At 42.9% G+C, this 16,039-nt stretch overlaps 2 protein-coding genes across 2 annotated transcripts in view; both read left to right on the top strand.

Moving 5' to 3' along the window:
• The window catches only part of LOC121691603 (butyrophilin subfamily 1 member A1-like), a 23,438-nt gene extending 13,025 nt beyond the window's left edge, over positions 1-10,413 (top strand). The window contains exons 5-6 of the mRNA XM_042071185.1: positions 9,235-9,363; positions 10,384-10,413. Of these exons, the coding sequence (XP_041927119.1) occupies positions 9,235-9,260 (26 nt within the window). The 3' untranslated portion in view covers positions 9,261-9,363; positions 10,384-10,413. The remainder of the gene's footprint in view (positions 1-9,234; positions 9,364-10,383) is intronic.
• Positions 10,414-10,561: 148 nt separating this feature from the next.
• LOC121690227 (trichohyalin-like) lies at positions 10,562-14,028 on the top strand. The gene is made up of 3 exons (XM_042070661.1): positions 10,562-11,435; positions 11,628-11,681; positions 12,290-14,028. The coding sequence occupies exons 1-3, from the start codon at positions 10,613-10,615 to the stop codon at positions 13,507-13,509; spliced, it is 2,097 nt and encodes a 698-aa protein (XP_041926595.1). The 5' UTR covers positions 10,562-10,612; the 3' UTR covers positions 13,510-14,028.
• The last annotated feature ends 2,011 nt before the right edge of the window (positions 14,029-16,039 follow it).

Raw genomic sequence — 16,039 nt, 5'->3', positions numbered from 1 at the left:
ACACACTGACGGTCTGCAGTGGAGTCACACATTCATCATGACACACACACGCACACACACACACACACACACACACACAACCCACAGGCAAACAGGGATCAACACACCCGGACCACCTTTACAACCCACAGAGATCCAACACATACACAGTGTGTTTGATCTCTGTGGGTTATAAAGGTGGTGTGTATGTGTTTGATCTCTGTGGGTTGTAGAAGGTGGTGCATATGTGTTTGATCTCTGTGGGTTATAAAGGTGGTGTGTATGTGTTTGATCCCTGTGGGTTGTAAAGGTGGTGCGTATGTGTTTGATATGTGTTTGATCCCTGTGGGTTGTGTGTGTGTGTGTGTATGTGTTTGATATGTGTTTGATCTCTGTGGGTTGTAAAGGTGGTGTGTATGTGTTTGATCTCTGTGGGTTGTAAAGGTGGTGCGTATGTGTTTGATATGTGTTTGATCCCTGTGGGTTGTGTGTGTGTGTGTGTATGTGTTTGATATGTGTTTGATCTCTGTGGGTTGTAAAGGTGGTGCGTATGTGTTTGATCTCTGTGGGTTGTGTGTGTGTGTGTGTATGTGTTTGATATGTGTTTGATCTCTGTGGGTTGTAAAGGTGGTGCGTATGTGTTTGATCTCTGTGGGTTGTGTGTGTGTGTGTGTATGTGTTTGATATGTGTTTGTGATATGTGTTTGATCCCTGTGGGTTGTGTGTGTGTGCGTATGTGTTTGATCTCTGTGGGTTGTGTGTGTGTGCGTATGTGTTTGATCTCTGTGGGTTGTGTGTGTGTGTGTGTATGTGTTTGATATGTGTTTGATCTCTGTGGGTTGTGTGTGTGTGTGTGTATGTGTTTGATATGTGTTTGATCTCTGTGTGTTGTGTGTGTGTGCGTATGTGTTTGATCTCTGTGGGTTGTGTGTGTGTGCGTATGTGTTTGATCTCTGTGGGTTGTGTGTGTGTGTGTGTATGTGTTTGATATGTGTTTGATCTCTGTGTGTTGTGTGTGTGTGTGCGTATGTGTTTGATATGTGTTTGATCTCTGTGGGTTGTGTGTGTGTGTGCGTATGTGTTTGATCTCTGTGGGTTGTGTGTGTATGTGTTTGATATGTGTTTGATCTCTGTGGGTTGTGTGTGTGTGTGCGTATGTGTTTGATCCCTGTGGGTTGTGTGTGTGTGTGTATGTGTTTGATATGTGTTTGATCTCTGTGGGTTGTAAAGGTGGTGCGTATGTGTTTGATCTCTGTGGGTTGTGTGTGTGTGTGTGTATGTGTTTGATATGTGTTTGTGATATGTGTTTGATCCCTGTGGGTTGTGTGTGTGAGCGTATGTGTTTGATCTCTGTGGGTTGTGTGTGTGTGCGTATGTGTTTGATCTCTGTGGGTTGTGTGTGTGTGTGTGTATGTGTTTGATATGTGTTTGATCTCTGTGGGTTGTGTGTGTGTGTGTGTATGTGTTTGATATGTGTTTGATCTCTGTGTGTTGTGTGTGTGTGCGTATGTGTTTGATCTCTGTGGGTTGTGTGTGTGTGCGTATGTGTTTGATCTCTGTGGGTTGTGTGTGTGTGTGTGTATGTGTTTGATATGTGTTTGATCTCTGTGTGTTGTGTGTGTGTGTGCGTATGTGTTTGATATGTGTTTGATCTCTGTGGGTTGTGTGTGTGTGCGCGTATGTGTTTGATCTCTGTGGGTTGTGTGTGTATGTGTTTGATATGTGTTTGATCTCTGTGGGTTGTGTGTGTGTGTGCGTATGTGTTTGATCCCTGTGGGTTGTGTGTGTGTGTGTATGTGTTTGATATGTGTTTGATCCCTGTGGGTTGTGTGTGTGTGTGTGTATGTGTGCGTATGTGTTTGATCTCTGTGGGTTGTGTGTGTGTGAGTATGTGTTTGATCTCTGTGGGTTGTGTGTGTGTGTGTATGTGTTTGATCTCTGTGGGTTGTGTGTGTGTGCGTATGTGTTTGATCTCTGTGGGTTGTGTGTGTGTGTGTGTATGTGTTTGATATGTGTTTGATCTCTGTGGGTTGTGTGTGTGTGTGTGTATGTGTTTGATATGTGTTTGATCTCTGTGTGTTGTGTGTGTGTGCGTATGTGTTTGATCTCTGTGGGTTGTGTGTGTGTGCGTATGTGTTTGATCTCTGTGGGTTGTGTGTGTGTGTGTGTATGTGTTTGATATGTGTTTGATCTCTGTGTGTTGTGTGTGTGTGTGCGTATGTGTTTGATATGTGTTTGATCTCTGTGGGTTGTGTGTGTGTGCGCGTATGTGTTTGATCTCTGTGGGTTGTGTGTGTATGTGTTTGATATGTGTTTGATCTCTGTGGGTTGTGTGTGTGTGTGCGTATGTGTTTGATCCCTGTGGGTTGTGTGTGTGTGTGTATGTGTTTGATATGTGTTTGATCCCTGTGGGTTGTGTGTGTGTGTGTGTATGTGTGCGTATGTGTTTGATCTCTGTGGGTTGTGTGTGTGTGAGTATGTGTTTGATCTCTGTGGGTTGTGTGTGTGTGTGTATGTGTTTGATCTCTGTGGGTTGTGTGTGTGTGCGTATGTGTTTGATCTCTGTGGGTTGTGTGTGTGTGTGTATGTGTTTGATCTCTGTGGGTTGTGTGTGTGTGCGTATGTGTTTGATCCCTGTGGGTTGTGTGTGTGTGTGTGTATGTGTTTGATATGTGTTTGATCTCTGTGGGTTGTGTGTGTGTGCGTATGTGTTTGATCTCTGTGGGTTGTGTGTGTGTGTGTGTATGTGTTTGATATGTGTTTGATCTCTGTGGGTTGTGTGTGTGTGTGTGTATGTGTTTGATATGTGTTTGATCTCTGTGGGTTGTGTGTGTGTGTGCGTATGTGTTTGATCTCTGTGGGTTGTGTGTGTGTGCGTATGTGTTTGATCTCTGTGGGTTGTGTGTGTGTGCGTATGTGTTTGATCCCTGTGGGTTGTGTGTGTGTGTGTATGTGTTTGATATGTGTTTGATCTCTGTGGGTTGTGTGTGTGTGTGTGTATGTGTTTGATATGTGTTTGATCTCTGTGGGTTGTGTGTGTGTGTGCGTATGTGTTTGATCCCTGTGGGTTGTGTGTGTGTGCGTATGTGTTTGATCTCTGTGGGTTGTGTGTGTGTGCGTATGTGTTTGATCTCTGTGGGTTGTGTGTGTGTGCGTATGTGTTTGATCCCTGTGGGTTGTGTGTGTGTGCGTATGTGTTTGATCTCTGTGGGTTGTGTGTGTGTGCGTATGTGTTTGATCTCTGTGGGTTGTGTGTGTGTGCGTATGTGTTTGATCCCTGTGGGTTGTGTATGTGTGTGCGTATGTGTTTGATCTCTGTGGGTTGTGTGTGTGTGTGCGTATGTGTTTGATCCCTCACTCACTCAGAAATGTGGTGAACTCCACGGAGATGAATTGTGGGCTGTTGTCTGTGGTTATTGCAGCGGGCGAACAGCTCCTCTAAAAAGTTAGTGACCGTGTGTGTGGTGACAGACCCCGTAGAGGCCACTTCAGGCCACTTAGACAGACAAACTGATATGGAGCCAGGCTGCTCTCTGACAACATCACAACCTCACAGAGACATTGACATTCAGTAGAAAATACCACAGATTCATGCCCCCCAGGTATCCATTCAAATAACATTGTGCATGTAAACGGATCTGAACATGTTTACAGGTAACACATAGCACTACTACTCTAGATCAAGCTGCTTCATGTAATAGCATGACATGCGCTTATAGTTCTATTCCCACATTGATTTCTGCCCAACCTCCCCATAGTGAAAAAGGCGATTTTAAAACTAGAAACCCAACTAATGTTCTTTCTATACCTCAGCATATTCCTCTAAAGCCAGAGGTAGAGTAGTAAAGTGGTGAACTCTGCAGAGATGAATTGTGGGCCGTTGTCTGTGGTTATTGCTGTGGGTTTGCCCCAGTGGGCAAACAGCTCCTCTAAGAACTCAATGGCCGCGTGTGTGGTGACAGACCCCGTAGAGACCACCGTCACTAAGCGCCCTACATACTAGCCACTCCCGACCGCTAGCGTGACAATGTGACGTCACGGGAACGCCGTAACCATTTATACTCGCGCGTGGTGGTCACACTAGTTGCAATATTCTCCTGAATTGGCATTGGCCTCAATGACCGTAAAAACTGCCCTCTGTGATGATACTTCAGACTTCGGTTGCTGCTATTCACAACTACCATCGTTACCATCTAGTTTCCAAGGTGTGTGCAGCTAGATAGATAGATAGATACTTTATTCATCCCGAGGGAAATTTTAGCTAGCTGGCTTGTGCTGAAAGATGAGTTTGTGTAATTTCCTAAGGTGGAAAGAGATTTTTTTCAGGTCTTAGATATCCTTTGGTTGAAAATACATATCTTTGTTACCTTTTGCTGGATTATTGGCATGTCCCTGGGTCCTAGGTCTTTCATCTTAATTCCCTGTGTTACATCTCTCTCTGGTAGCTTCATTAACTTATCCAGCAAACTATTTAAAAATCACGAACTCTCGCTGTAACTTAGCCAGGTTAATTTCCCTCTCTTCTCAAACTGACTATTCAAACATGTTTATTTAAGATGTGGGCTAGGCTATATGAAATGCCTGAATGTGGTTGATGTCATATAGAGGCGCGCATGCTCCCTGATCTTGGCTTCAAGCTCATCCTGCTTGTCGCGCGCATCTGAAAAAAAATCTCCTGTGCACCACCTGCCTGTGGGAGGCTGAAATTTCTCGTGCAACAGAGGAAATGACGCAATTTTGACGTCACGTTGTCGCGCTACCGGTCAGGAGCGGCGAGTATGTAGTACCCTTAAAGGGGAGGGTATGACTGTGATGGCCCCGGGCTACACAGTGGTTGTTCCAGCAAAACAAGCTTTGTCTTTAAAGCAGTGAAAAGGCATCAGGCTGTTTGAACTTGGCCCAGGGTGTCGTATGTGCGCTGTCCTTTTAAGCTTAGCCCAGGGTATCGTACTGTATATGCGCTATACATTTACATGGTGTTATTTTAGATGTAAATGTCATGTCGGTCAAACCGGACTCATGGAAATGGCCATGTACAGTGGGTCCCCGTTAAGTTTGGACGGGTTCCTTCAGGAATCACGATCCCCATTTTCTCAGCAGAAATGGCACAAACGGCAGTTGACACAAACAACCACAAGGTGTCACTTTGGAGTTCTGCCACTACTATTTTTGATGCGACTTGACTTACTGCTTCCATGATGCAGTTTCCAAGTCAGTAGAACAATCAGAGAAAGCTGAGCCATTACCAAACATATATGATAATACAATAGCGTGAGTTTATATATCTTATACCCTATTTGTCACGGTTACTTATAGATTTGATAGTGTAACGATAAGAGCATAAGAGACTTTCAGCGGGGGCACGGAAACTTAATTTGATCACGGTAGTTTAAGCTTACACTTGACAAAACATTCTAATATGAAAATGTAGATGCAATTGTTGTAAGATGGTGCAGCTCCTTTAAGAAAGCACCGTGCAAAAAAGTAGACGTGCTGGAGCGAGTCATATTCAAAATGCAAAAAATAACACCGCAGATAAAACCAATTATCCTCATTCATTGCAACCGCAGCATGCCTGCTTGCCGACGTTTAAACAAAATATATCAAAGCACCTTTTGCGTTTGAATGTAACACGAAAAAATGTTTAAACAGCTGGACAAATGATTTAGCTAATTGATTATAGCCTGTACACCAGCAATTGTTGAACATTTGGAAAAAGATCGCTCAGCTGTTGCCACAGTCATAGGCAATGTAGAAACAACATGAGAGCAGTACACACTTCCCCGAATGTGGATGTTACACTGTCATAATCTACCACCAGCCTTTTGGCAAGTTGAAAAATAGATGACTTCTGTGAAATCTCTGCTTTAAAGCAAGACCTGAATGAGAGGAGTTGTGTTGGGAATGTCGGTGCAATGTCCATGCTATAATGGTCTGACAAACGTAGGCTACTGCCTTTTCAAGCAGTTCATCATCACCGGCGAGTTGAAGGATCATAGGACGTAAAGACTCAAACACATAACAAGTTTCCCGCATGCTTGCACATCTTTGGGAGAGCTGACTGATTATGATGTCCAGAGTTGCATTAAATACCTGCACTTTTAAGTATCTCTCTGCATCGGTTAAGCGTTTATCTTCCGATAGTTCGTCAAAGTGACGCTTCACTCTTCACATTTTCAAATGTACTCTGAACCCCCATTTATTTGCGAGTGTCTGCGCTGTAGCCTTGGCCTGGTCAAAGGCACGCAGGTAGTCAGAAAGGACCGGTATAGAATTTTCCAGCAATTGCATTGCGGGGGTAGCGACGGAGGTCACAGGCCCTGGTGCGACTGCACTTGCTGCACCTACTAGGCCTAGTTACGCCACTGCGTGGAGCGCTAATGTGTCTACTGTAAATCATTCATGTGTGAAAGTCATTAGGCTGGAAGCGCTAATGTGTCTAAGCTCATTAGTCTACTTTCAATAGGCCTACTGTACAGCCTGAGAGGGGGAACATAACCTATAGCCTAGGCTACTGTAGAGTAGGCCTACAGTAGGCTAAACAATCAGTTGTGAAAGTCTGCAACGAAAGTTTCCTAATGGAAGCGCTAACGTGTCTATTGAGCTCATTAGCCTACTTTCAATAGGCCTACTGTACAGCCTGAGAGGGGGAACATAGCCTACTGTAGAGTAAACAATCAGTTTACTTAGTTACATTTGTTTAGTTAAATCCAGTTTTCTACTCTATCTCCATTATATGCTTAGCCTATAGAAAGACATTCAAAATGTGTGAAAGTCATTAGGCTGGAAGCGTGTCTACTGTCAGTGACTAATGCGAGAAGCGGGTTCTGTGTTGTAGGCTATGCATTTTTCCGACACTTGGCTGCAAGCTCCCCTCCCCCACCCCCTTCTTTCACAAGCAGTGCAGCTTTCTGAAGCAGTGCCTTTTGAAGCTAATGTAACAAATACCACCAATATTGTTGTGTGGCAATAAAAGTATCCAGGGTTTGCGCAAGTAGCCTAAATATATAAATAAATTAAGGACATACAATCCTTAACGTGAAAAAGCTTAACGTAGCTTAATGTCCCAAACAACAAGTCGTTTTATGCGCTCATTATAAAGAAAGTTTAACGTGTCCCAAAACAGCTGTCAATTAATCACCAAACGTCAAGAGGGTTGAGTCTGAATGACACCGAGTTTTAGACACTGAGTTTTTGAAGTTAAGAAATATTTTCTGCAGTACCCAGAAGTTCGCATCATATTGCGGGTGACTTTGTAGTTCTTTAGAGCCCTATTTCTACTAGCCCTGCTGTCTGTACCACATCCATTACGGACACTATTATCACGATTACCACTGCAACCTCCAAGCTATGTTGGGCAGAGGGTCGAAACAAGCATGGTATGCTTAGTGGACACCGTTGTATACACGCACCTCCATTCAGAGACGCACCGTGACTATCACTGTCATAGACGATCGATCATAATCTCCAAAAGGATATTCTTCTTCAGAATTAGAATAGGTGAATAACATAGCTTACCTAAGACTTCATCACACGTGAACGTTTTTCAACATTTGGTGTAGGCCTATTTCTGCTTAATTTCTGCTTCAATTTCTACAACACTATGGCCTGCATCGCTTCCGCGTCATTACATATGCACGTCTTTGTGTTTCTCGCGTGTAATACAAGTATTTCCTGAAAACTTTTGGGTTTGAAGAGTAGAGTAGGCCTACAAATGAGATTTGTCACCGTACCTGGATCTATCGTCTATTTTAAGCAGTATCGTTGTTTGTCGCAATTAATAGCCTCAAGGGCCGGATTACATTATTATTTTGTCATACGTCGCGGGCCGGAATTGGGCAGGACGCGGGCCGGATTTGGCCCGCGGGCTGGGTGTTTGAGACCCCTGCTGTAAATCATTCAAAATGTGTGAAAGTCATTAGGCTGGAAGCGTGTCTACTGTCAGTGACTAATGCGAGAAGCGGGTTCTGTGTTGTAGGCTATGCATTTTTCCGACACTTGGCTGCAAGCTCCCCTCCCCCACCCCCTTCTTTCACAAGCAGTGCAGCTTTCTGAAGCGGTGCCTTTTGAAGCTAATGTAACAAATACCACCAATATTGTTGTGTGGCAATAAAAGTATCCAGGGTTTGCGCAAGTAGCCTAAATAGGCCTATATAAATAAATTAAGGACATACAATCCTTAAAGCTTAACGTAGCCTACATGTATTAATGTCCCAAAACGTCAACAAGTCGTTTTATGCGCTCATTATATATGGATTTCTATGAAACGCCACGAAAACATGCGTGCGCAACCAAGAGGCAGAAAGCACCATAGAACAGCATAGAGCAATGCAAAAGAGCAAAAGAATAAAATGAGTTTTTGTGCTGACAACTGCACCAATTCGAAATCACGATGGTTAGAGAATGTTAAATATGTTCAATATCCCTAACGGAATACATGTCTTCGCCAAAAATGACAAAATACGATGTTATGTTAATAATGCAAATGAACGGCACACTTTGAAATATAGTCGGAAATGAGATGTTATCATCATTGAGACAACAGGGGTATACAATAAAATCCGATTGTAGCTTACAGCAGCCGGCTATTTAGGTTAAGTTTATAACGTTGTGGACGGCCACCAAGCGTCTTCTGCCCCACGGCTGCGGCACAGTCTTGAGTGACCGGATTCATTTTCCTTTGTCATATGAATGCTGTCATTTTGTTAACTTTACTGTTAAGGAGATGCTGTAGGCAAAGGCTATATTTCAACCTCGTTAGTGTCAGAACTATTCACAAGGTTTCTGGGCAGCATTTTTATGTTCTGTTAGCAAGCGAACTTCTCATGACTACCGACAAAGTAGCCTACTGCCAGCTGACGAAGCTCTCATTTTAAAACATTACTGAGAGACAGGCACTATACAATCAAGAAATCTTGCCACTGAATCCAAAACTATGTTTAACATTATGTACAAAGCTTAGGCTACAGTGGATTAGCATGTTGCAGGGGCTGCTAAAAACAGAGAAACGCACTGAAAACACTGAAAACAGCCCTTGCTGTCGAATGCGCCGTCCAGTTCGACCGTTGAACGCCACAGCGGACTATGCTGCCCCCAAGCGGCTGCAGTTGTACTTACATGTCACCCAGCTGCGTGAATCACCATTATCGTGAATGAAGTGTCAATTTTTAACGGGGACCCTCTGTACTTGTGAAAAATGGTTAAAAATTGTGTGATACTCTTTAAGAATAGTATTTTCTTGTACATCATCTTTAGGCTTTAGAAACACACTGTGGCTATAGTTGGTGCCTTCTGCATCCCATCAAATGGCGCCCGTGTCATTGAATGACCCTTCTCCTGGGACCTGAGAGGTCTGGAAGGTGTTTACTGAAGCATGTCTGATAGGTAATTAGGTCCTGCTCCATTTAGGGATTTATAAACAAATTTATAAACAAATTAACTCCACTGCTTTGGAGTCAATTTGTGTGACTCAAAATGTGACTCACTGGAAGCCAGTGCAGGGACTTAAGAATTGGAGTAATGTGATCAATTCAGTAGTCTCAATCTGAATCTTATTATGAGAGAGAGAGAGAGAGAGAGAGAGAGAGAGAGTAAAGAAACTTACTGGGTATATGTGTGCAACATGATACAGTACATAGAGATACATAGATTAGCAAAAAGGCAAAAATATAAAGCAAGAGATTGACTACAAATTAAGTGTCTACTAGATAATGAAATTTCTCATTACAGTTTTTCTCAATCGCTTCACAGCTTCTGTCAACTCTGAAATCACATTGTCAAATCAGTTAACTCTTAGGCCTACACTGAGGCTCTCACCCCATCAAAACGTTTAAAACATGCAACACAAACAAACCTTTCCTTCAAACAACACAGCTAGTGGCCAGATGAATACATTTTTCCAATCAATCATTAAACAATTGACAATATAAAATTACAGCTATCAATTTGAACCGGTGCATCCTACCTTGTATGTTGTGCTACATTCCTGTGTGCCTCTGCCAAATGAACCCCTTGTAAAGAATTATGATATATACTTTGAAACATAATTAATTGATGCCATTCTATTCTCATACTTTGGTGGTAAACTGAAATACTAATTACAGAAAAGTAACCAAATGAAACCCATTACATAGGAATATACTGCAGTAGAGTAACAACAGTTCAAATACATACAGTAGGTACTATAGTAGTATTTACTGCAGTAAAGATTCAGTCCACTCTGTCACAAAGATTAGGCCACATATTCTCATCTTGTGAAGAGCAACACAAAGTTGGCACCTTTATGGATAGATACAGACTGATTAAGGGGCCATCGTTAAGCAGGAAAAGGCAACTGAGAAAAACTGTAAATCAACACCTAAATCATGAAAATATTAACAAAATATCACAACATGTTTCCACCAGCTCAGAAGAACAGAGAGATGGAGAAGATGAACCTGCAGCTAGAGGAGAAGAACAGAGAGATGGAGAAGATGAACCTGCAGCTAGAGGAGAAGAACAGAGAGATGGAGAAGATGAACCTGCAGCTAGAGGAGAAGAACAGAGAGATAACTGAGAGAAACAAAAATCTAGGCAGGAGGGCAGGAAGGCTCTTCAGGAGAAAGACAAACAACTGAAAGATAAAGATGTGGAAATGGAGGAGAGGAAAAGACTTGTACATGAGAGAGACAAACAGATAGAAGAGAGAGAAAACAAAATCAAGGAGAGAGACAAGAGGATAGAGGAGAGTGAGAACAACTCCCAGGAGAAAACCAAACAATTAGAGATGAAAGACAAACTACTGCAGGGAAAGGACTTGCAGATTAAAGATGGAGAAAATAATCTCAAGGAGAAGATGCAACTTCTGGAGGAGAACAAAAAGAGACTGATGGAGAGAGAGAAGATGCTGGAGGACAAGAAAAGAGAGATGGAGAAGATGTTAAAACAACTAGAGGAGAACAAGAAAGAGGGGGAGAAGATGACACAACAGCTAGAAGAGAAGAACACAGGCATGGAGAAGATGAACCGACAACTTGATGAGAAGAATAAACTCCTCCATCAAAGAGACACAGAACTGGGGAACATGACTAAACGAGAGAGGGAGAGAGAGAGTTTACTGGAGAACATGACTAAACGAGAGAGGGAGAGAGAGAGTTTACTGGAGAACATGACTAAACGAGAGAGGGAGAGAGAGAGTGTACTGGAGAACATGACTACACGAGAGAGGGAGAGAGAGAGTTTACTGGAGAACATGACCAGTGAGGTGGAGACCAGTAAAAGACAACTGGAGTCACTGGAAAAGGAACTGCAGGACAGGAACAGACAACTACAGGACCTGAGAACCCAACAGCAGGAACAAGAGAGGGAGATGGAGGAGGAGAGAGATAAACAGCTGGAGGAGAGAGATAAACAGCTGGAGGAGAGAGATAAACAGCTGGAGGAGGAGAGAGAGAAACAGCTGGAGGAGGAAGAGGAAGGTGAGTGTGAAACAAATCATTCCTGTGTGTGTACACTATGTCCAGTCCCCAAGATGTCCTTACAATCTTAATCACACTGGAAAAGTATGAAATGGTCCCATCATCCAGTTTATGAATCTAGAGAGCTCCACGACTGTAGTTGAACAGGTTACTGATCCAGTGTCTGTCTGTGTTTCTGTGTTGGGCTCCCAGATCCAGATCCTCCTCCCATCAGGAGAAGATGGAGTATGGATGAGCCTCCATTCAGTAAGTCATCAGTGGTCTCTGCTCCATTCATGGGTGTAGCTTTCTCATAGTGGTAGTCAGTGGGGATGCAGAACTCATTACATGTGTGTAATATGTGTGTCAAGTCTAGAGCTGGATGGATGTCTATAGGGATGAATATTTGATGATTCATTGCAGTCGCAATTCAACCCTAGTTTAGGAAGCTAGCTAGGTAGTAGTAGTAGGCATGGCAACCAGACCCTTGAATGTGTGGAGTGCAAAGTAAAGCTACCTTCACATTGACTCACTAGCAATGACAGACTAACATGCAGCTCAACGTTTACTTGCTGTGGTTGTTACAATGTTATGATGTGGGTGATGTCTGCTGTAATGTTATGATGTTATACCTGTGTGATGGCTTATTGTGACTGTGTGTGTTTGCAGTGCTATGATGTAACTGTGTGATGGCTTATTGTGTATGTGTGTGTTTGCAGTGCTATGATGTAACTGTGTGATGGCTTATTGTGTGTGTGTGTGTTTGCAGTGCTATGATGTAACTGTGTGATGGCTTATTGTGTCTGTGTGTGTGTGTGTTTGAAGTGCTATAATGTAACTGTGTGATGGCTTATTGTGCGTGTGTGTGTTTGCAGTGGGAGGAGAGAGTCCTGGTCCAGCCCCCCCAGTGTCTCCTGCTGCGTCTGAGCTGAGGCTGGTGCTGCTGGGGGGGAGCACAGCTGGGAAGAGGGCAGCAGGAAACACCATCCTGGGCACACACACACTCACAGAGACCCAGCACAGCAAGAGCAGACAGGGGGAGGTGGCTGGGAGACGGGTGACCGTGGTGGACACTCCAGACTGGTTCTGCAGTGGACTCTCTGAGAAGGACATGAGACAGGACGTGGGGCTTTGTGTCCGTCTGTCTGCCCCAGGACCTCACGCCTTCCTCCTGCTGATTCCAGTGGAGCCGTCTGAAGGGGAGGAGAGGAGGATGCTGGAGAAAATGGAGGATATTTTTGGGGAGGGCTGTTGGGGACACACACTGATCCTCTTCACCCATGCTGAGGGGCTGAGAGAGAGGAGTGTGGAGGAGTTGCTCCAGACAGGGAGCCAGGAGCTCCAGCAGCTGGTAGAGAAATGTGGGAACAGGTGTCACCTTCTCAACGTTAAGGACACGCCTGATGACACTAAGATCACACAGCTGCTAGAGAAGATAGAAGAGATGGTGTCAGGAAACAGAGAGAGATTCTACAGCACTGAGACCTACCAGGAGGCAGAGAGACAGCTCAGAGAGATAGAGAGAAGGATGCAGAAAGAACGAGAGGTGGAGGAGAGGAAACTGAGGGAGGAGAGAGAGAGAAGAGAGGAACATGATAAAAATGTGCAGGAGTCTCTGAAGAAGATGGAGGTAGAGATTCAGCAGCATGAAACAGAAATCAGGACATTGAGTGAGAAAACAACAGAACTGGAGAGAACGATGAAAGAAGAGAGGGATGAGGAGAAGAAGAGAGAGATAGAAAGTGAGTTAAAGAGAGAGATTACACAGAGAGAGGAGATGGAGAGAAAGCTGAACAGAGTGAGAGAAAAGAGAGAAAGAGAGAAGAGAGAGATGGAGGAGAGGCACAGAGAGGAGATGGAGGAGATGAGAGAGAGCTATGAGAGAGAGGCCAGGACTGAAGCAGAGAGAAACCTCATGAAGATCATCCTGCCTCAACTACAGAGAAACATCAGCATCAGCAAGGAGAAGATGGAGGCAGAGTTCAACAGACAGCTGCAGGAGAAGAACAGAGAGATGGAGGGACTGTTGGAGACTGTCCAGAGACTCAGTCGACTGGTGGAGGAGGCTGATCAGAGAAGTTCAGTTCAGAGCTGAGAGATGAGGGGTAGGAGAGAGATCAGAGGGGTGACACTGGCAGAGAGGAGAGGGGGAGAGAGAGAGAGGAGAGGAGGAGGAGAGAGAGATCAGAGGTGTCTTTAAAAAATAGCCATCCTTTCAGGAGAGACAGTTTCATCAGCTTGGGCAGAAAAAAAATCACAATCACATTTCACAATATCATAACCTGAAGGATCTAAGCATTACTAAAGCTCACATTTCTACTTTCCTTTATTGTGTTTATTTGTTTATGTTCTGAATAAATATGTTATTGATCTGTGGTGTATGCTAATTGTAAGAGAAATCAGGGGAACATAGGTTATTCCAGCATCTCTGTGATTGTTCCTTGTGAGACAAATGGTTTGTTCCATTCAAATTAACCCATGTGTGTGTGTGTGTGTGTGCGTAGGCTGTAACCGGTCTGCCTTACCCAGATAGTATGTACATTGTGTATATGCAATTATTTTTGTTGATGTAAATTTGTAGATTTATTGTACAAAATAAATAGTTGAAAATGTGGCTTATGATATGTTTCATTTGAACATGTATGAAAGTGCAATGGTCTTCATCACACTGCAATGGTTAAATGAGGCCATCTGTATTAGCTTGTAGGCTACATGGTTGAAGTGCCATTTCAAACAACTAGAGTAGCTGTCCTTATTAGGCATCCACATCATAGTTCATATTATGTCCATCATCTGTATCATACTCCACCTCTAAATGGTGCTGTTGTAGCAGACATCAAATTGTAAAGTGTAAATCTCCCTGATGTTGCAGAAGGAATCAGATTGAGTAGCAGATTATTACATCATCATTAATATCTACAGGAATGTAATCAGCAGCTTTATCATAGTCTACCTCTAGATGGTGCTGTTGTTTGCAGCATCACAGTATCTGATAAAGAGCACCTCACGTCATCATTAATATCTACAGGAATGTAATCAGGAGCTTTATCATATTCTACCTCTAGATGGTGCTGTTGTTTGCAGCATCACAGTATCTGATAAAGAGCACCTCACATCATCATTAATATCTAATGTAATCAGGAGCTTTATCATATTCTACCTCTAGATGGAGCTGTTGTTTGCAGCATCACAGTATCTGATAAAGAGCACCTCACATCATCATTACAGTAAATGCAAAATCTGAATGTATTAAACAGGCAGTGCAAATAGTACAAATATTACATTGATAACATACAAAAAATAGCAATATAAACTAGAAATGCCAAGGTATTACCAGTGCATGAAAATGCAAAATATATTATATAAAATACAAAAGTTAAAACAGATAATGCAGAGATAGTTACAATGATGTTGCTAAGGTAGACATTAGATTAGATTAGATTAGATTAGATTAGATTTTATTGTCCCAGAGGGGAAATTTGTCTTAGTCATACAGTGCTACATACAGCTGCTTATCCTACAAAACACACACTAGTTCAACACCACATACCACATAAAAGACAGCAAGAATAAAATAGAGTAAGCACAGCAGACATAGTAAGCATCTGAGCCTTTCCCCTTGGTATTGAACATTTCCCTAAAAACGCATAGCACCCCCTATACTCAAAAAGTAAGTCATGGTGGTTGCTATGCTAAATAAAGTGGTTGCTATGATGGTTGCTAGGGTTACACTATGGTATTTGCTCAATTGCTATGGTATAAAATAGGGCTGCTAAGCTGTTGCTAGGGTACATATGGTGGTTGCTATGCCAAATAAAGCAGTTGCTATGCTGGTTGCTAGGGTAATCATGTTTGTTGCTATGGTGGTTGCTAGGTTGACATTATAGTGATGATTGCTAGGTTGTTGCTAGGATAATTAACTTGATTGCTATGGTGTTGCTTGGAAACATATTATGATGGTTGCTATACCAAATAAAGTGGTTGCTATGCCGGTTGCTAGGGTAATCATGTTGGTTGTTATGGTGGTTGATAGGTTGACATGAGTTAATAAATGGATGTTGATAAACAGATAGTTTAATGAATGTTGACAGACAAATAGTTGAATGGATGTGTAGGTAGATCCTTTAATGGATGTTTATAGACAGAATGGTTTGAGATGGATGGATGGATGAGAGACAGTTGGATGGAAGGTGCCTTATATATCAAATTTCTTGAATTTCCCCTGGGGATCAATAAAGTATCTATCTATCTATCTATCTATCTATCTATCTATCTATCTATCTATCTTATATTCTTGTTGAGAGAAACACAGAGAGAAATGGAGCCTAGTTGAGCAGATGGCTGTTGGAACAGGTGCATTCATAGCTCTCAAAAAGGTCCTTATGATATCTACCAAGCCTCTCCATGTCTCCACAGTGATTCTCGACCGCACCTTTTCAGCAGCAATCTGGGTTTTGAGGCAGGAACAATTATTTGCCACCACTCTGGCCTTGCGCTCACTTTTTTGACGGATTGATGTCTGGACTCAGTACACCAGTATTCAGTATTTGTTTTGCAAATTTAGTGGAGTAAAAGTCAGATGTTTCCAAAAATAAAATGCTTTTTGGGACTATAGTGTATACCGG

Source organism: Alosa sapidissima, chromosome 2 (assembly GCF_018492685.1).
Source record: "Alosa sapidissima isolate fAloSap1 chromosome 2, fAloSap1.pri, whole genome shotgun sequence".
NCBI lineage: Eukaryota > Metazoa > Chordata > Actinopteri > Clupeiformes > Clupeidae > Alosa > Alosa sapidissima.
Note: the sequence above shows the minus strand (reverse complement) of the source record. Positions and strands in the feature narration are given on the sequence as shown.